This window comes from Dermacentor variabilis, chromosome 6 (genome assembly GCF_050947875.1).
Source record: "Dermacentor variabilis isolate Ectoservices chromosome 6, ASM5094787v1, whole genome shotgun sequence".
Lineage (NCBI taxonomy): Eukaryota > Metazoa > Arthropoda > Arachnida > Ixodida > Ixodidae > Dermacentor > Dermacentor variabilis.
In genome coordinates, this window is record NC_134573.1 from 160,267,624 (window position 1) to 160,289,031 (window position 21,408).

Consider the following 21,408-nt stretch of genomic DNA (forward strand, 5'->3'; position numbering starts at 1 on the left):
ACACGACTGCCTTTTTGCTCAATAGGCCATTTGACGCTTTCGATAAAAATGACACTGAATAATTCACTGAAATGTGCTAAATGTTTCGTGAAATTATGAAAAAATAATTGAAAGAAATACTCCACTTGAAACAAAGAAAAATTGGCTATCCATAAAAATTCCATGTTGCTGCTAAACAAGCCTAAAATGGTTTAAATGGAAACATTGGCAGATGGTTTGTGTGCTAGAACCGATGGAGCTAACAGCAGCGCTACATCATATTGTAGACGATGCTCAGCCAAAGCTATCACTGCTACTGCAAATGCACTTGTCCACAGAAGTCACGTGGTCTTCTATGCACTTGTTGTAGGGTTGTACTTGTATCTCCTATATTGTGCTACTGTAACAAATGAAATACTAGAACTGTATTCTTTTATTACCACTTTCACTACTTCCTGTGATGTTGGCATGTTTTTATTTTGGATGCCTAGTTTAGGACTTACACTATCTTCAGCAACTGGACACATGCTGTATAAAACCTCAGCCTTGCATTATTACTTGCGAGAAGTGTTTGAAGTTTGTACTTGCCCATCCAGGTTTCATTTGTCCACAATATGTGTAGCCGTAGTAGCTATGCTGGGCCATTTGGTTGGTACTCCTGTGGCACTCTGGTCTCAAAACCATGCTCAAAGATTAGAAATGCTCGTGTTAAAATATGAGTCCCACTACCTAGTATTTGCTGTATTTCATTGCTAGTCGGCATACGTCTTGTTTCTCCCTTCGTGTTAATTTTCTTCACTCTTATCTATTATTATTATTATTATGATATTAATTATCTCGAAATTCCTTTTCGTCAAGGTACACAGTGAAATTCTGGCATCTCCACATGCATCTCCCAAACTTACCTGAACTTCTGAAGACCCTTTCCCCACAAAACAGCTGGGTTATATATGATCTGTTGTGGCACACTGCACACAACTGCTTCTGCTGTGGCTTGTTTTCAGATGCATCTGTTAAGTTTCGGTGTCTCGTGTGATGTCTACCGAAAGCTCACAAGTTGCTTTTTTGTTACAGCCAGCGAGACCGGAAACGCCACAAAGTGATGGCAAGGTGAAGGTAAATATCAAGTCCTTGTAGTGACTATTGTTTTCTTCGTCACTTACCTCAGTGCCTCCCAAACTGTCGTCGTTGTTGTTTCATGTTTATTAAGCACTTCTCCACTTTTGTTGAAGAATATCTCTAACAATGAGAAGATTGGGGAAGATGGAGAAGGGTAGGGGTGCGGGGTAAGCCAGGCACTTCTAGATGTAGTTCTTTAGCTGCACCTCATGGACAACCACCCACAGAGATAATGTCACATTTGGTTGACCATTGTGAAGCAGCTTGCAAGAATATAGTGGCAGCAACTGTTGATAAAAGCAGAAGTGTGCATGTAGCAGCATAACAGTAGGCAAAACTGGGAGTGCTGGCAAAGACTCCCACTCCTATTCATGAGAAATTATATAGACAAGTAGTCTTACTAACAGTCTTAGGAATATAGTTGTAGCTGTATTTGCATTCATTCTTTTTGAAGGTTTTCATCCCATCTCACTTGCTCTTGATTGTACTTCTGATTACTCTCGATTGATTGATTTGTGGGGTTTAATTTTCCAAAGCAGTGCTGGGGCTATGAGGGATGCCATAGTCCAAAGCTTTAGAATAACTTTAACCATCTGGTGTTCTTTAACGAGCACTTTCAATCTAAGCATGCAATAGTAGCGCTCACGCACTACTACTCTGAAAAAATAAAAACCAGAAGGGTGCAAGTACGCATTGCCATATCTTTCGTTTATGGTTGGTCTTTGAGCAGAGGAAGCAGAGGAGTTTTGGAAGCACCAACTAACCTTATAAAACTGAGCAGTGAACTTTTCAATTGATAGTTATTGTTACATACTTTCCTTTTCATATGCAAGGTTCATTACAGCCTTGACAGAAGTACTTTTTGCCTTGCGAGATCTCCTGCTCAAATGCCGATAGCTGGATCCATGCTGTAATGTGGCTGTCGTAGTTACATTGACAGGTTTCTTTATTTTTCTTTCCTTCTTTCAGTGCTTTGTCGAATGTTTGCACATGCATGTAGCCCATTAAATAGCATATAAAAGGCTCTGAATTTTCAAAAATTGCAGGCTTGAGAGCAAGGTGCTGAGTGCGTCCTGGCCATCTAGATCACAAATTGGCTGTATCTTTGGGCTGCTGAAAGGAATAATACAGCCATTGTTGTAGCATTCAAAGTCAATCTCAAAGCTGGTTAATCCTAGCAGCTGCTCATATCATGTAGTTCTTACCTTTTGGATATCCAGTGCGGGCCGATGCTTCATCGTGCAAGGTTTGGGATCCAAGCAAGTCGCGTAGATGATGAAGTAGGGAAGTGGGCGTCTATTGAACAACATTATCTAATATTGAATTTTTGGCTTTAGTTGGAGGTGAGGGCAGGGAGCCAAGTATGATGGGGAATGGTGTTCTTATCTGATAACACCCTTTATTGGACAATGTCTTCACTGACTGTGCATGATAACCTGTGAGTGTCAATTGTTTCGTACAGAGTGTGGATAAGAAAGAGCTACTGAGTCAAACTTGATAGTCTGCTTCGAGTGCCCTTGCGACTAACTCTAGTGAAAGTGAGTCTCCATTTCACATAGACATTGGCGCTTAACCCTTTTCGTCAAGTTCTTTCATAAATAAGTACAAAATCACCCCAATTTTTCTTATTCTAGCAGCATTATATCAGGACTTTAAAAGATATATTACATGGGATTTACCTCTTATATTCACCCAAAATAAAACACCTGCTCTGGAAAATTTATTTTCTCCTCAGCAAACATGTAAAGGTTGAGTGTAATTATTTGAACAGATGATAGCAAAGAAAAAAAGCATCACTGAGTATGTTAAGTGCCAGTACTCAGATGCGTGGTGAGAACTGCATTGACAAGCACAGCTCGTCTCTGGCAAGCAAAGCAGAATCCGTGGCCTGGATGAGTACGGCTTGTATTTGGCAATATTGGTACAAACAGCTAGGACAAGTACAGCTTGTGCTTGGTAGTTAAAGGATTAAACTAGTAATCAGTCTCACTTTAATATTCTTCCATGAGTGGCTGCTGCATTAACCTTTTTCCCCCCCCAAAGCTCTTATGATGCTCCGACATGAGCAGCTGCTCTAATAAACTTTATTTTTTCTAAACCTCCAGAACTCCAAGATAATAAAGAAGCCAGAAATAGTGTCTGTCATAGCCCCTTACAAGGCGACTGGCCCGGAGCAGCTGACGTTGGAGAAAGGCCAGCTCATTCAAGTGCGGAAGAAAACGGACAGTGGCTGGTGGGAAGGAGAACTACAGGTGCGCATTTTGCTTGCGTGAAGTCTGGTTTCTTTTCCCCCTATTCCCAAGTTGAGTCCTACTGGGCAGAGAAAAGAGCATGCACGATGATCCATGAGAAGCGGAGCATGTGCTTGGCATGGACCAGTCTTTAAAGCAAAGCTTTCTTTCTAAGGTTGGGCAGGTTTTGATGCGGTAGTGGTTGAACTGGTGCAGAGGAGGATGGAAAGTTGAGAGGAGACAAAAGGCGAGAATTAGGTGTTGTGCAAAGGAGGGGGCATGCACTCGTCATCTCCTGCTGCAGCAACGTGGACACCTTTGCTCAGTTGGCAGCAGAAAGGACAAATGCCCGTCATGTCATCTTGTGTTGATGCTATTATACATGACAAAAACAAGGCGTGCATGTTCATGCACAGCTGCACATCTCGCTATCATGCCTCCACTGGATTGCACTGGCACTGTCTCGCTTTCACGGTACCGACGCAGCATGCACAGCCCTCTCGAGGAGGGCTAGGCGTTCAGTAGCAAAACACAATGAAGCCCAATGGACACACCGTTACATTAGGCTCAGCCAAGTGGGCAGTGTAGCCAGGGAAATGTTCAGCCTTCCACTGCTGGCATGAGCGTTGTGTACACACTCTAGCATCCCTTCTGAGCTGCTGTTTGTGTACATACTACAGCCTGAAGCATACAATGGTCTGAGTGGAATGGGCACTAAACATGCAGGCACAAGCGCCGACCATTTTCTGTTGGTCTCTCTTCATGCACCATCCAGATGCAGTGCCGCCAACACCAGTAGTGGCATTCCTGTGGGGGCAGAGTTGTGCGTAGGTGCGCGACCCTGCGCGCAAAGCGAACCAAAGCTGCGAGGGAAAGCCACATGTGATGTTCGCAGGAGCCAAGCTCCTGGCAACGTCAATGATTGCGGTCGACCTGTGCTACCCTTGTTAGAACCTTGTGGTGTACCCGCTGTAATAGTTTTCTACAAATACTATTAGAGGGCTAGTGTCTACAGCAGCTGCTTAGCCAGCATGGGAATATGGTTAGTATGTGGATTTGCCTAATCTTCGTCTTTCAATTTCAAACGTCTGCATGAGTTTGCAATATGATAATTTTCAACAAAATTTTGCATTATATATGCCACAGTTCACAAAGACTGTGTGTGTGTGCAGTGTGTTATTGCCTTTTGCATTTCGAGAAATAGGATTGCTTTGGAATTCAGGCCAATAAAGGCAGAAGATACCTAGTTAACAAAGCCACAAGAATGTCTGAGGCTGCCAGCACAAAGATCAAATCCATGTAGTATCATTTCGATGGTAGCTGAACGATCTCAGCACAGGAGTTCTTTCTAGTAATTTTATTAGGAAACGCTATGCTAATCTCTTATCTCGGACTCTCTGTGACCACTTTCTAAGTTGTGGTAATTGTTCGATTTCTTCTGAGTGAATAGAAATACCTTATTGCATCTGCTGCAATTTCGCCTAGCACTGGATCATTGCTCATAGTGTGGGGGCGCTATCTGTTGAAGCATATGTCAATTGGTAATCCTGAGCAAATTCTAAGTATAAAAAAAAATTAAATAAGGGAAGATGAGCAGAAATGGAAAAAAAAAATTGCTTATCGTGCGAATTTTGCACAGAAAAAAAATTTAGAGCATGACTGACTCGTATCGGAAACAGTCGTGTGTACTTTGGTCATCAAAGAAAGCATCAAACTGTGGTGACGTGGCGCCACTGTCATCACCAACTTCGTTTATCTGCGCCTTTGTGGCAGCTTCCCCATGCTGCATGGTTGCTTTTTGAACCACATGATAGCACTCGAGGAATGGTGGCACGAGTGGCAGATAGAAAGCATACGTGCAACTCAGGTTACCTACGATAGGCCTTGTACAGCGACTCTACCATCACCTTTGCTTCTACTGTGTGAGAATTCTGTCTGCCTACTCAGACTTCTTTAATGGACAGAAGGAGCACTTACACAAAGCATCTTGCTGTCTTCACATGGGCAACGATTCTGGAAAAAGGAGGTGCATGCGCTCAATCTAGTGGGAAACCAAACATAGAAGATTGAATTTGGGTGCTGCATTGCCCCCTTCTTGTACCTATGTACAATGTCCCCTATGTACCAATGCACATATAAGCACGGCTACTAGCTTGCAGGAAGCACCTTTGCATATGCAGGACAAATTTGCTGTTCAAGAGTAGCGCTTCTTGTTCTACGGTTACAACTGCTATTTATTGGCTGTAGTGGCAGTATTGCAGTTTCCACATCTAAAATTTAAGTATTGGTATCGGGTCTGATATATGCAAAATAGCGAGAGCTTCCAGCTTAAATGTGCTGTGAACCTCTTCTTGCAGTATGTCAGCGAATATTGTTCTCTGTCACCTCCTGCTGTAATAAGCACAGATAAACATCTGGAACATTGGTGAAAACATTTGTCTATTGCATCCCGCCATGTGCAGGTCAAAGGGAAGAAGCGGCAAACTGGCTGGTTCCCTGCTACTTACGTGAAGGTCCTTGGTGGAAGTGGCACAAGCAGCAGCCGAAACTCTCCTGTTCCTGCGACATTTGGCTCCAGCACTCGTGGAGGTGAGTATTTTATTGCGATAGCAATTACGTGGACACTCCAGGCACATTTTTGTTGTCTCTGTGGTGTTCTGTATAAAGTCCAAAGGCGATAACACCGTTGCTACGCGCCGTATGCTGTATGTGCAAGTGAAAGCATTTGAGGGTGAGCTGACAATTGCGGCTCAATCTTGTATGCGCATGGGAGGAAAGTGTAGAGGGAGCGCTCCGTCTTCCGTCGCGCTCAAGAAACTGGGGGAAGGGGAGGTAGGGGCGAGGGAGTGTGTGCTTTGGCAGCAACTATGTATGGTGCGATCGCGCAGGCTTTATCTTGTAAGCGATCCGCTTTTGGGGCAAAGTCTAAGTGGGCCGACAGCTCGTAGCTTTGCATGTGCTGTGTTCTTGCCACTCAGTTTGCGTTGAAGCGATAGACAGCCTGAAGGTCACTTCGCTCAATGCTGCTGCCGCAGTTCCTCATGCCAGCATTTTGACAATGAGTGTCCAAGGTCATGGAGGGCATGTTTGCCTATATGTGCTCACATCGTGCTTGTTAACTTAAATTAGTAAGCGAGTGTTTACAAGCTCATATGGCCGATAAAGCTGCTATCCTTACTTATTACTGTCTGCTAATTTGCTGTCGCAATCAATGCTTTACCTTTTGGGCGAAAATGTGACCTTATTTTTCTTTTCAGTTTAAACCTGCAAAGAAAAACCCTGTTGGTGTTAAGTGGTGCTAACTCAAAGAAGCCTACCGAACTCTTGCACTGAAGCAGTCATATCCTTCTGCAGCCTAAAGACAGCTCGGGGACATAATAGCCTTACAAGCAAGTTCCTATACATACTAGTGTACTACAAATGTGAAAAACGTTTTAAATAAATATTGCGGATAGCTGCGGAAAGCAGCATCACCAGCTGGTAGTAGCTTAGTGGCTATAACATTGTGCTGCTGATCTTGAGGCTGTGGGTTCGATTGCCCTATCTAACAAGAAATATATTCTGCCTTCAGATGAGAGTACTGAAGAAGAAAGCAAATGTCAGGACCCTAGAGAAAACAGTTCTTATGGTGATTAGCCACTTCATGGTGCTGGCTGGTGCACTGTACAGCAGTCTCTGCAGTGAGGAAAGTTTTCTCAAATAATGCACTTGCTGCACATTTGTTCACATGAAAGCTCTTTTTATGCGGCATCCAAAACACCTCAAATTGTTCCTGACCAGAACAACTGCTAAGTGACTAAATGCTCGTGCCTGCAGAGGTAATGAAGTTATAGTCGGTGACATACTAAGAAAGCAGCGACGAAATGCCCTGCAGTTCAACTCAAAAGAGCATCTAGCAGCGCTTCCTGTTTACTTAGTCGGTTGAATGAAATGCGAGGTTGCCACTCCCTTTCGTCTGTGTAGTGCTTCTGTGTTAAGGTGTGTTCGAGGAGAACTTGTATAGATGTGCCAGCCAATTACGTCCATTTGTTTCCATAATGTCGTGGCAGAGACGAACTCCTTTTTGATCTATTTTTGGTGTGCAGCCTAGGCACATGCTAAAGATAACTAGGTGCGTATCTGTTCTGAAAAACATGTTTGTTGCCTTATGCAACAACCATAGGAAGGCTTTAGTTTAGCTTCAGCTGCTATTTCGTTCGTTATTGCTGGCACGTGCCATATTTACCCGATTCTAACACATCCCTGAATCTGATGTGCACCCAATCTTTGTGGGTTTAAAGTAAGATAATAAAAGTGCGCCTGAATGTAAGATGCAGCTGAATGCAATGTGCTTCTGATTGTAACATGCACCCGATTCATGAAATAGAAATGTAGAATGTCTCCACATTCGCAATCAGAAAAAATGAGTGGTGCAAAATTTAACTTCACATCAGGGAAACATTTTGAATGAGCTTTCATAATGAAAGCAACTCGTCGCCATTGCCATTTACACTTCATTGGCCAGATATACCAAGCATACAGCAGTGCTTACTGAGCGATCACCTCTTATCGAGCGATCACTTTTAGAGATACTGCTATCACTTCAGCGAGACTCTGCATCGAGACTTGTTGAAGTATGCATTCGACAAAGTTCCTTGCACTGTGCGCAGATAGCGAGCTTGCCACTGAATTAGAAACACTGGCAGCCGATGATGACTGCACACTTGATACCAAGTTGTGCGAAATCTTGTGAAAATGATGGTATCTTCGAGAGTTATTGGCCAAAAATACTGCTCAAGATTGTGTTCGAGCTCAAAATGAACCCACAGCAACTAGGATGTTTGCTTGGGCTAGTTGGTAATTCTTGATAAAAACGACATACAGCGCGAAGGACAAGGACTGCGGGAGACGACATACATTCTCGCAGTCCTTGTCCTTTTCACTGTACGTCGTTCTGGCCACAGCAACCTTCACAAAATCGTGCTCTGTCGCCATTTTGTGATGGCGATAACGCTGCATCTGACAGCTCCGATGGTAGGCTCTTTTTAAAGCAGGCAATTTATGAGCCCATATTTTTTTTTAAAGCTGCACGTTAAATTTGGGTAAATACAGTAGATGTGCAGCTGCCGCAGTTTGATCTCGGTCCACCACGGAAATGTGCTGTTCATAGGTGAAGGTAACCTTGGATGTCATGGTGAAAGAACTTGCGCAGTTTTCATGTGAAATGTTAAAGTTGATCGCACCCACATATGGTTTCAGGTGATGTATGAGGGATGAAAGGTTACTGCACGAACAGACACATTAATTACAGAAAATTTTGCACAGTGTGCATGCAGCATTAGGTGCTGTCACTGGAAAATGGGGTGAGCTCTTCTACGCTGCACAAACGCATATGCATCAGTGAAAAGCAGGACAGGCAAGCCAGAAGGCACCAGCATGTGCATTTTGTGATGGCATCAACATGTTAAGTTGACGAGCGTTCTGTTGACTATCAACCATTAGCACAATGAAAGGAGTGGAGAAGGCCATATGTTTCTACACAGCCTGCCGGTACTACACAGAGCATGCCATGTGGCTGGAATTCACAAGATCTGTGCTTAGGAAGAAGGGTACAGATCATCAACTGATAATTTTTGAAATTCATTTTTTGCATAAATATCATAGAGATGCAGGCCTTAGGTGAGCTTCTTATGGAAGAATATACTGTAGATAAGTGATTCAAAATTTATAAATTGCATATAAGGATAGGTAATGCTGACTTTTCAGTCAGCACATGCCCTGGCCTTCTGGCTTCGTTGGTGTAAGTACTGTTTTTCCACTGAGAAGTTGCTTGCAAAATTTCAGAAAGCCCTAATTTCATTGTGTTTTGTGTGGCCATCGAACATGCACAAAGTTCACCCATCCATTCATCCATCCATCAAATGTGCGCAATGTCACATGTTATGGCCTGTACACAAACTATTTCCTGAACAGCGCTGATGGCACTGAAAGTATACTTCTTACTATTGTTGTGCACAGTATAGTACGATAGACTAGCTGACACGTAGCTGGTGTTTGCTCCCTCACCTCTCTCAGAGCAAGTGCGTGCCCTGTTTCCCTTCATCGGGCAACAAGACGACGAGCTGTCCTTCCAGAAGGGTGAAATCCTGGTTGTTTTGAGCAAGGAAGATGCCTCCTGGTGGAAAGGGGAGATTGCGGGCCGAGTCGGACTCTTCCCAGCCAACTACGTGGAGCCCCTCGACAGGCCAGTTGACAAATGTGAGTTCTCACTTGGGATTCCTGCAGTCTTCGCAGTTCATTTTCAGAAGGGCCTGTGTCCACGTGGAGTTTGGTTTTTGGTTCTACGCAGAACCAAAATTATCACAAGAACGTCTTGGCAGGCTAATTGATGCATGTTTTGTAGTGTAATTGTCTGCGAAAAGAGAGAGGGAGAGAGAAGGAAAGAAAGAAAGAGAAAAGAAAGAATTTGAAGAAAACCACCATGCATGTGAACGTCAATGTGTCCTTGTGTCCTTTTTTTTTTTTTTTCACACAGACAATAGGCCCTTTTCATAATTTGCAAACATACTTCTCTGCAATGCACATGTGCCCGAGTATAATGGTCATTGTTCAAATGAAGACTGCCTGCTAGCTGCACATGCTGGGGCTTGTCTCTTGCACATTGTTACTTCACGAGAGCCATGTCCACACTTTATCTGTCAGTACACAATTTAACTATGCTTGTACATGCTATTTGCATAAATAAGTATGCCACCATTAGTTAGGCGAGCTGCCTCGCAGGAAAGCTAGCTTTGCAATTATAAAACCAAGATTATCATACTTCAACAATACGACAAAGCTTACTTTAACTGTTACTGTTTACCTTTTCTTTCTGTGTGTAGTGTCCAGTGTAAAAGCATAGCCCACATAACATAGGGAACCAGCTTCAATTACAAAAGTACTCTATGTAGAGTATTCTGGATGTGACCTATAAAAGAAAGCTTTGCACTGTGGTCAGCTATTAAAATACATGCGAAATGTATGCAGGATCGTTGTAGACAACTGCTAAACTGCTTTCAAGGAAGCATCTTGTACTTAAGAGGGAAAGCCCAATTCTATTGACTGCAGAATGTAGAATTTTTGTTAAGGACCTTAGGTTTTGAAAAAATCTATAGAAAATCAGTATGTAAAAGAAATTCACGCACAAGGTTTACAGATCCATAACTCTGCACCAAGGGGAGATATTGAAGTTCTGTAAACTGCATCTGTTAGAGCATATTAAGCGGACCAATGTGATGCATCAATTTACAGGTTGTGTAAAACAGTTACATTGCTCTCAAGGGTGTAGCAAAAGTTCTACTCATAAATTAGCATAGGTTGGTAGTACAAGTGGATACTCGCAGATCTTGCTCACCTATATCTCCCCAGGCTATGTGCTCACTCACACTTATGTGCACTAATCCTCATTTGCACTCACTCACATATATACTTTAGTCTGTTCACACTCGCCAACAGTCGCTCCCTTTCCATACACACGTCCACTCACACCCGCCGTCAACCACACTCTTCGTCACTCGCAAACAGTTTATCTCATGCCTGTGAAATGTGTAGATCAAGTAGGAGCCAGTGTACACGGGTGTGAGTATGCCGACTTATGCAAATTAGTGGTATATTTCACAGCTTTGCATATCAGTTTTGTTTGCTGTAGAGGTCTCAATAGGTGCACTTTACAGAATTGTGATATCGTTTTGTTCTTCACAAGTTATAGAGTTGTTAACTTTATGCTTCACTTTGTTCAAATTTTCTTTGAATTTTTAATAATTCTCGTGAAAAAAAGAAATTGATGGCATAAACATAAAATTTGCTTACAGTCGGTACATTCTAACTTCTTTTAAACGCAAGAAATCTTGTCAAATTTGGTGCAGTGGAAGCAGAGCAAAGCAGTTTCTTCATTCCCATGTATTTAGGTCAGACTTCCTGAGCCAAAGCTCCCTCTTAAGCACCTGAACTACATGGGTCAGTCCTAGATGTGTAATAATGGCAGGCTTCAGTTAAAAATGAATTCTGCTAGCAAGAATCTTGAAAGGTGAGCAATTTGGGCACCTTTATTAGTTTACACAGATGCATTCCAATTAGCTTAAGCTGAATATGCATTTTCATAGCTCATATAAGACAAATATTTTCACGGTCCCTCCAAGGGCTTAAATGTATGCACTGTGTGCTGTTAGATTTACTATAAAAGGTTGGCTGGCCTATTTTCTGGACATGTTCAGGCTGCAAAACTTTCAGAATGATGAGCAGCTCAAAAAAGCAAATTTCAAAGGTAAAATTAATTTTATTGTTCTTTACAGGGTGGAAGATTTGTTTACAGAATATTGTTTAATGCTAGGGTTCATTGCAATATGATCAGTTAATTGCGATAGGTAGTGCAGTCTGTTACCAGCATCTCCACCAACATTATAAGGGAATTCTACATACGTAAACAGGAAGCAAGAGCCTGCTTACACAATGTGTACGTTGGTATCGAGCAGCAGGGCCAAGCAGCAGCTTGTGCAGCGCTTTTTCGCCACCTCATCTTCTTCACGCTCAAGGCACTGCTGCACTGTTCTCGTGTTCATGTGTAAGCGTCACATAACAATATATTCTTGAAATCAGACTACCCGCTGTGCAGTCTGATGTTGCGCATCATTGCAACAGAAATTGCACGTGTGACCTTGATCTGGTGACTGTCAGTGTAGGCTGTGTTATAAAAAGTGTTTGGATCTTTCTACCCACACACAAGCTCATACGATTCTGTTCATTCAGCGGTGGCTGCATTAGGGGCAAATACAAAAGTGCTCATGTACAGTGTAATGGGGGCACACTAAAAAACCCAAGCAGCTGAAATTGATTCGGAGTACCCCGCTTACAGAGTGTCTCATAATCAGATCATGGTTTTGACTCGTAAAACCCCAGAATTTGATCTTTTAACGTTCTTGCATTCTGTTCTCATCGGAATACAGCTGCCATGGATGGTAATCGAACTCATGACCTCATGATCAGCAGCAGTATGTCATAGCAATAGAGACACTGCAGCAGGTGCCAGCTTTTGTTTTGGTTGAATAAAACTTGAAGGGCATTAGGGGCTCCATGAATCGTTCATGGGAGAGTGCAGCTCATATTGAAGCGGAAGGACCAGTTTAAAGAAACAGTGTGCTTAAATTTTAAGTGTATACTTACTTTTCCTTTTGTATAGCTTGCAAATTAAAGTGAAAGGAAGGAAACATAAGAATTTTTCACCTATGCTCTGAGCAGAAAGCTGTAATGACAGCAATAGCCTGTGCAGTGAAGTTAAGCCCATTTACAGCTGAGTGCGTTGTGGTACAGAAAATGTTTTCTGTGAATGGTTGTAATTATCCTTGCTGTCGGAACAAGTGTGTGGATTGTTGATGCACTAAGTGCTTGAGAACATTTGTGCATGCGGCTAGCTGTTCTCTTTTTATGGCAAAAAGAGACCCGTTTTTCTAACCTAGATACGACAAATGTAACAGCGTAGTTGCAAAGTGAGGCAGTAGAGATTGCCTCACCTTGCCAATAGACGTTGCAAAAGTGCTTCTCTTCATGAAGATTTGACCTTTGCACACAGTGAGAATTATCTGTTGGCTCTTATTTGGCTTGGCTACAATAAACTGTTTGTAGACCTTTGTCCCTCATTTTCAGGCTACAACTTAGGTGTAAGTTCTTTTTTGATTGCTTGTTAGTGGCCATGGTATTGCTTGAGGACATATAGTTAGTAGTAATGTAAAACATGCACGGCTCTAGTTTAAGGTTTGCGTTTCTTTGGTTGATGTATTCCATGCTAGGCACTGGCAGCTATGGACTCCACAGTCTTGTAATGACCGTGGACGATTTCCGAAAAAAGATTGCTCCCCATTCTTGAGGACTTCTCTTAAGCAAATACGGGACCTAACCTAGCAGCTAACAGTAGCTCAGCTTTTGTGGAAACTTGCAGCCTAGCTTCAGGGTGCTCTTGTCTGTACCGAGTACATTTCATTGGCTTAAATCTATCAGCCCTGACAGTGCAGGGGGTAACACTAGTGTTTTGTGTCTCTCCGCAGGATGTCCCGTTGACGAAACTTGAGAGAAAGAGGGAGAGAGAAGGGAAGTGCATTGAGCCGGCCCTGGAACCTACTACTCCTCTTCCTACTCCTTCAAACACACACACACATCACTTGTTCCTCTGTTCCACCTTCTTCGTTCGAGACATTACGCGTGCTCCGAATCTCTCCTCTTCGCAATTCTCTGCCAAAGGGGGAACTGCTCTTCATGCTCACCGTTCCTCCTCCTCTATTTTTTTTTTTTTTATGTGCCAGTCAGTGCTGCAGGAACTCTTTTTGACTCTGAATGCCCATTGCACTGACATGGACACCTGTGAGTTTGTTTTTGTTGTGAGGCAGTGGCGTTTCTACTTTTTTTCCCCCCTTGTTTTTGTAGTTGCTGTTTAGAAGTATTTTTTAAGAAAGTTTGTTGCCTGAAAGCATCTCTGAAGAGTTACCGCAGACAGCTGGTTCTGTTGCCTGAAGAAGCTTCACTCTTGCGGGGACTGAGCGATTGTTAGAATCTCCTGTAGTGGCTCACACCCCATCTTTTGCTTGCTTTGCACATCTGTTGTTTTGCAGCTGACGCATGCCGAAACTGTTTAAGCTGCGGTTTTTCTTATGACTGCTCTTTAAGGCACGTTGTTTTGCATTTACTATATACATCTGCTGTTATGGGGGACATTGGTTGTTACGTGTTGTAGGTTCTTTCATGTCAAGTTTTTACACACACAAACAAAAAAAAAATTAATGGATTTTAATTATGCATTTATGTCTCATTTCATGCTTAGCTTCTGAGCAGGATCTGACTGACTGTATTACCAGTTCTGCGCTTTTTTTTTTTCTATGGCTGTTAACGTATTTTACCATATTATAGCTTCATCTTTTTTTTTTTTTTTTGCTAATGCTGTACCGCTGCCTGGTTTGTTGGTGACGCTCGTTCTGAGACAATTGCAAAACCCGACTGCTTCTAAACTGATCGAACACATTACTTCAACGTTCCTCATGGATTGTGCTGTGACTTGACCATTCGTCATGTCACTTGCTTTTAGTTAGGCTTTTATCTCGACTCAATTTTCTTTCTGCATAAATGTTACTTTCATGCGACTCATTGGTAGTTCTAGCATTTCTCAGTGCATGTGCTTTTGCTTCTAATGTTGACATAGACTGTGAAACCTCTTCTCCATTTTTGCATGAACGGGAATTCCTGCTCTTTTCTTCAGTCTAACAAACCCTTCAGTGGCAGTAGTAGATTCCAGGAGCTCTTTTTTGAGGTCCTTCTGTCTTTGAGGCAGGCCCGAGATGTACTATGCGTACTCTGTTCACTTCTAAGCACTCCAGTACACTCCCATGGATTATACTTGACTTCCATTGGTGTTCACTCAACCCTTGTATTTATTTGTGCTGTGTGCAAACAGTTTTAACTATAGCTTAGCCGTGTGCTGTCCTCAAGCAATTGCCCTTGCCTTTGCCAGGGTCCGCATAATAATGAACTGTATCCGAAAGTGTCTGTGTAGCCTCACTCGGCATCACCGGTTTCATATGTGCGTTGCCTTTCCTAGTGCACTAGCCATGGTGATGTGTGTCTGCTAAATCAAAAAAAGATACACCAATGAAAGAAGCTTCTTTGATCAGGTGGTACTGCATAATGTTATTGCAAGTAGCTTCTTTTGTATCTCTGAGCCATGGCCAGAGTGGTTGTTTATGTGCAAGGTAACTGTTGGAATATGGAAATGTCTTTTTGTAGATATGTAAGTAAGTGGTTTGGACACTGTTGTGTTGCTTTCTTTTTTTGCATTTATATTATTTGAGATACATAGAGAGGTTTAATAAATTTTTTCTGGTGTGGCTCTTTTGTCACCCTTTAAACTCTTGTGAAGCGCCTGAATTTTGCTCACTCCCAAGTGTGCATGGTCTGGCACACAAGTTACTGTTATAATTTCCCACCCTGGCATTTCTGCTGCAATGGCTATCACGTAAATGGTTTCAATGGCTGCAAAAGGGTAAACTCGGCCTGTATGCTAGGCTTTGCTAAAAGACGGGTATGCACTGAGGTATTGTAAAACTTGCATGTAGTGTTAGCAACTTCCAGCAGCTTCTATAAAAGGAAGGAGCAGAGCATGTGATAATTTAGCTGGCATGTGCAGCACAACACATTGTGGGGTGTATCAATGCTATTCATGGTTAAACCAACCATGGCTATTAACATGCTATCCATGGAAATACCATGGCAAAATTGTGAGTGTATTCCGCCAACAGTTGTTTATGGGGCCAGGAGTCTGAGACCAGCAAGGAAAGTTGGGAGAAAGCTAATGACAGTATAGTGAGCGATAAGAAGGGATGTTGTCATGTGAATTTGATTTGACAACATTCTCTCGACAGAATCAGTGACAACATTCGGGAAAGTTCCGATACCTGCAGGTGCATCTTGCGCCAAGCAATAACCCTGTAACAGCGTTTAGCCACAAAAAAAAAGTAACTGAAAACAAGATCAACAATGTACATGTGTCAATACTATAATGGCAGCTCTTCATCTGCCATCGGCTATTTGGTCTGTGGTCTGTAGGCTCGGAATAGTCTGTTTTCCTGTTGGCTAATCAAAAGAAGTCGTTAAAAGTTCAACATTTCGTAGCAGCACCCTTACTTATGGCTGCGACGTCTTCAAGTTGCAGCTCAGCGTTTTATGAGTGTGGAAAGCCAAAATGGTGCTGTCTTGCAGGTGTCAATGTTGGAATGTGGACAGTAGAGCCCTGTGTTTTGCACTGATTTGTCAAGTTATATCAGCAACTTGTCTTTCCTTCGTGATATTGAACAGTGTAAGCAGCTAGCAATGGCAGCACATGCTGACCACAAAATTACACGTTTGATTCCCAACTGTAGCTGCCGCATTCTAATTCAAGCAAAAAGCAATAATTTATGTGCTTATGTGCATTGAAAAATTTTAAACGGTTTGTGTTAAACCGGAGCCTCTGATACTAAGCGTTCCCTCATAGCTCCGGTGAGAGATGTAAAACCCATCCGTTATTAACAGTGCTTAGCCATCTGAATATACCTACCTTTGGTAGTGAGCCCTGATGCACTTGCATATAAGCAACAACTATGGCATAGCCAGGAAAAATCCTGAAGGTAAGGTGTTAACTGTGGGACGTTCTTGTTATTTAATATTGATACAAAAGTGTGGCGGGGACATTTTGGCTGTTGCAACAATGAACACTGCTAGTAACATGAAACACATGTGATAGTACCTAGCTCTTTAGTTACGTTGGTGGGTAGCCTGTAAGTAGCATAACAATACTTGTTTCCTTGCTTGTTGATTTATCTCGCTGTCTTGACTTGCTGTTGCTGGATATTTTGTAAACTGCTGTTGTTCTATTCTTGAGCTATCGAGGAGCATGCAATGGACTGAACATCTGCGTTGTTAAAAGCCAGACTTTGATTACGTTTCTGTTTCTAGATGTGTCCGGGCTGTTCTAGCAAACCTGTTTGGTCAGTCGTCAGTCAATCAGTTTGATGGCTCAAGTTTAATGATTATTGATAAAGAGTACAAGAGCAAGGCAGAAATGAAGAACCATAGAGCTGTCTTTGTGGTTGTGCATGTGTATATTGTAGAGTTCATCAAGCGCCTTTCTTTCGACTGGTAATGCCTGGCTGCCTGTTGTGCAAGGTGAATGGCTACAGTGCAGAGTGGCTTCACATTCTCTCAGTAGTTTGAATGCCTGGTATTGTCCCCTGTGTGCACTCTGCTGTGGTGCGAATACTCATTTTGGCAACAGTCAGTTAAGCTATCTGTTCCCATGTGCAGTGATGTACTGTCAACATAAAGCAAAACACTGTCAAAGTGAACTAGTATGTGTCTTTGTGCTTCCACTTCCACCAGTGTTTCGGGCATTGGTGCAGCTGAGGCTTGGACAGCAATTTTCAGAACTGTGTAATGTTGATTGGCCAACCACATCGTGACACCATGTTTTGCTCTGAAGTAACAAGATGTAGAAGGTGGTGCTCTTGTTTCTCGTTCACATTGCAATTTATGACAATGAGACGTCATGGAGGAAGGAACTTTGAGTTTAGAAAACAGCTGTAAATCATAGGTATTATGCATTTATGCCTCCTTGATTATTCTGGGACTTGTGCATTTAGAAAATTGCCTTCAGTGCACATGTAACAGTTCATTGAAGCTTCGTTTCTGTTTGCACTCAAATAGTGCTTGTTACAGCTTCACCTGGAATAGTGTTCTCCAAAACCTATTCCAAGTTGGCTGGAAGCTTCATGAAAAATTTGAATAAATTAAGGAAGCAAACTTGTATTGGCTGAAGTATCAGAGTGTAACGATAGGTTTTAACCAGAAGACATGAGGTTTATACTCTGCATGGTAATGCATATTTGTTGTGACAATGGGAAATTATTTTGTGAACAATCTTTGCATGTTTTTGCCCATCTAACTCAACGATTACTTTTTCGAATCATCATCATGGCTGTCTTAACCCTATTATGCCCAAAGTATCACATGCTATGCTGAGTCTGATACTTCCAAACATTAAGTGCAGAAAACTTAGTGGTGAGCCTATAGTAGCATTTTGGATATGCTGGAGCAAGTTCTGTCATTAAGAGTTCAGCAAACAAATTACTATCCTTACTAAAGTTCTAACTCAAATAACGGTTTGTTGTTTTTCTTGTACTAATGAACTGACCATAACCAGAAGTAGAGGTGAACATGTTCTCATTTTTCTTGATGTGGAACTGTGTTCGAGCATTACAGGGTCAAGTTCAGGAGCCTCTTTTAGAGACGACCATTTACCTCTGTTTTGCGTCTTCTGTATATACACACCCTGCGCCCGCCATCATCACAATTCCATTATTTCACTTTAGTTACTGTGGCACGTAGCCAAATATTTCTTTCCTCTTGTACTTATTGTGCTAAAGGAACAGTAAAGGAAAATAGTAAGTTGTGTGCGATTGAAAGACATGTAATAACAAATTCGTAGCGAGAAGAGAGCTTTTATAAGAGAGATTATGACAAAAGTAGAAAATCGGAGTGGCGCCGCTTGTTATGAACTATGGTTTCTCCCCATGTGTCGTCACGGCATAGACGGAGGCCTCGCGGAGATGACGTCAACTGTCCCGTTTTAGTGCGGGCAGTTGAAATTGAGCAGCAACGGGACTTTCGGCAACAGTTTTAAACACGACGTCATATTCTCCTTGTAACAATATATACAGCCCTTCAGATCCTAAGGAAAGCTGGTCGGCAGCACTTCGATACCACCGCGGTCATGTTGTTCCCAGCGCACGTCGCCCCCCCCCCCCCACCCCACAGTCGAGGGTCTCCCTAATTTGAACGAGGCAGCACATCGCTCTGCGCGAGAACTGACCCGCCGCGCGGAATCGGAGACCCCCTCTTCGAGTTCGGAACTTCTGGTTCGAAACACGCGGGAACGTTAGTCAGGTACAACGACATCACCAAGCAGTACCAGCTAGGCAGGAGGATATTGCCCCTACCTCACCCCAAACTGGAACGTCGCCAGGCAGTCGTCTGGCGACAACTGCAGACAACTTTCCCCAGTCTGGTGCGATTGCGGCACCTTTGCCCCGCATAATACCCGACTGCTCTTTGCAAGTTTTGTCAGGCAACTAGAGCGACGCTCTCACACATGTCGTGGGAGTGTCCTGTTATATCAACTAAAATGGCAGTAGCTCCGGAGGCTCTCGCGTCGAAGTGGGCCGCCGCTCTGCGCAGCTCCAACCTTAAGACACAAGAGTAGGCAGTCCAGCAGGCCCGAGAGGCGGCGACGAGGCAAAGCCTCGAAGTCCCCTCATGGGAGACCTGAGCCCGGGTCGTCAATCTTTGCCGGATGTAAAATAAAGTGTTTCGAACCATCCATGGCCCACAGAAAACGATGATATACTTCGAGACGAATATTCTGTCGATTTAGCTTGACTTCGTATTTTCCTTTAGTTCAGTCGGCCGTCTCCTCCTAATGCTAGTGAAATGACATCGCCATCTCCTAAAAAAAGCAATCGGTATGTCACTGCGCAAAGCTGTTGCCAAAGGACAGTGAAGGAAAGGTAGTGATAGGTTGGTAGATTACCTGTGTGGAATTGAAAAATGTGTTGCTTTTACTAAAAGGGTGGCTTAAAGAATGACGGCTACGAAATTTTTGGACACCATAAAATGCCTAGTTTCGGAGCGTGCCAAGTTTTGCGTCTAAATTACGTGTTAATGCGCTAGAAAAGCAAGAAAAAAAATTTATACCGAAACTCAAAGAATAAAGTTGCAATTTCGCCAGAAAGACGAAGCTTCGATTGCGATAGAAAATTAGCAGACAACCATACGAAGTAAGGATAGCACCATTATCGGCCGTATAAACATTCGCTTGCTAACTATATTAACAAGCATGGTGTCAGCGCGCACAGCAAACGCGAACCCGTCACACTAGATGATCGCGTACACGCTGTCGAAACGCTGGCGCGAGTAAGCGCGGCGGCAGCAGCAGCGAACGAAGTGGCCTTCGTGCTGTCAATCGCCGAGAATACTAACACAACACGCACCGAGCTACGAGCCGTCGACACACCTGGACTCTACCATAGAATAAAGAACCAACTTTAACCCCCCAACGTAGATCGCTCTCAAGATACGGCCGCGCGACCGCACGGAGCCGCCGCATGCGCAGTTGCAGCCTGAGTAGAACGCCTCATCCCTCCCTTCCTCTCAGTGCCTTGCAACGTTGGGTGCCTCGTGCGCGACGGAAGACGGCGTGCTTCCTCGCCGCTCTCCTCCCTTCCGCGCGGGCGAGATTGAGCCGCGATCGTAGGCTCCGCTCGCACGCTTTCACTCGCATGTACCGCGTAGGGCGCGCGGCTACGGTGTTATCGGCCTTGGGCCTTATACGGAACATCACGGCGACGGCGACGACAGAAATGAACATGGCGTGTCCATATAATTGCCATTGCAATAAACAAACGGCGCACGATCCAGAACGTTGGAGGACAAGCGCGATGGCTTGGCGTGACTTCTGAAATTAAGCGACGTCCGCAGCGCGCTGAAAGCCTCGTAGGCGACGTGCTGGGATATGTGGCGTATCCGGTAACCACCAGGTGCATGCGTTGTTGCGTAGGTGTTGTATAGTATAGCTTAATAAGAAAATGGGACATTTGCCAGTTCTGCAGCTCTTAAAGATTGCTTTTACACTTCATACCTACCCCTAGGGTCCTTCGGTTTTGTGTAAAACCAGGTAACGATTTTTTTTGCACCCAGAGCAACAGTCTTCAAAATCAGGTTTCACCCTATTTCGCCCTATCGTAAATGATAAGTGCAGGTATTACAAAACTAAGGAATGTTTTCTACTTGTGAGCAAGTGGTCAAGATATGTTACTACTAATAAGAATACATTGTTACGCATGAGATGGATTTATTTACAAGATGATCGAGGGGACCTAGAGACGGGATCGCAGGCAGTCGGGCATTTTCTCCACCGCGCGCAGTTTTTCCATCTCCTCTTCGGCTCCGCCGCGCAGCGTAACAATATGAATATGGTATATGCCTCCTTTCTGCTTAACACTCGAGCGAAAACCAGCATATAAAATATATGTTCAGCAGCTGCAGGCGTTCACTAAACGAAAATTTCATTTTTTAGTAGCCGTCTTCACAGGCGGCAATGGCGCATTGCACCGCATTTCCCGCATGTCTCATACATAGCGGTGGTAATTAACACGCTAGGAAGCGAATGAATGCAGCGCTGACGTTGCTGTGCACTGCGATCGTATACCTATGCCGCTGAGAGGACGTTTACAGGACAACGTTACGTTCAAAGCTGATTCATCTATATTTAGTATTCCGTTAACATTGTTTCAAAAAGCGCACATCGGGGACCAATAAAACAGTACAACAGACAAGAACGCAAAGCCTGACAGGTCTATATAGGATGGACAAAGAAATGCTCCCAATGCACATGCTACGGTATATATGTCAACCAGGGCTTGTAAAATAAAGGAAAAGCGTCAGACCTCCCGCGAAGCATGTAGTACGTTTCGTATTTCTGTCCTTTGTTTAA

At 43.4% G+C, this 21,408-nt stretch overlaps 1 protein-coding gene and 1 long non-coding RNA gene across 4 annotated transcripts in view; one reads left to right on the forward strand and one right to left on the reverse strand.

Annotated features, from left to right (window-relative positions):
- Dap160 (dynamin associated protein 160) overlaps positions 1–21,408 on the forward strand; it is an 88,292-nt gene that overhangs the window by 33,663 nt on the left and 33,221 nt on the right. The window contains exons 23-26 of the mRNA XM_075696463.1: positions 1,054–1,095; positions 3,204–3,350; positions 5,792–5,918; positions 9,384–9,566. Coding sequence (XP_075552578.1) covers positions 1,054–1,095; positions 3,204–3,350; positions 5,792–5,918; positions 9,384–9,566 — 499 coding nt within the window. The remainder of the gene's footprint in view (positions 1–1,053; positions 1,096–3,203; positions 3,351–5,791; positions 5,919–9,383; positions 9,567–21,408) is intronic.
- LOC142585590 (uncharacterized) lies at positions 159–9,512 on the reverse strand. 3 transcript variants are annotated; one of them, XR_012829107.1, is made up of 4 exons: positions 9,375–9,512; positions 5,837–5,986; positions 5,307–5,342; positions 159–1,385 (listed from the first exon to the last, which is right to left on the reverse strand). It is a non-coding gene; the product is annotated as an uncharacterized LOC142585590 (long non-coding RNA). The 3 variants fall into 3 exon arrangements; XR_012829106.1 differs by lacking the exon at positions 159–1,385 and adding an exon at positions 1,782–2,208; XR_012829105.1 differs by lacking the exon at positions 159–1,385 and adding an exon at positions 1,782–2,211.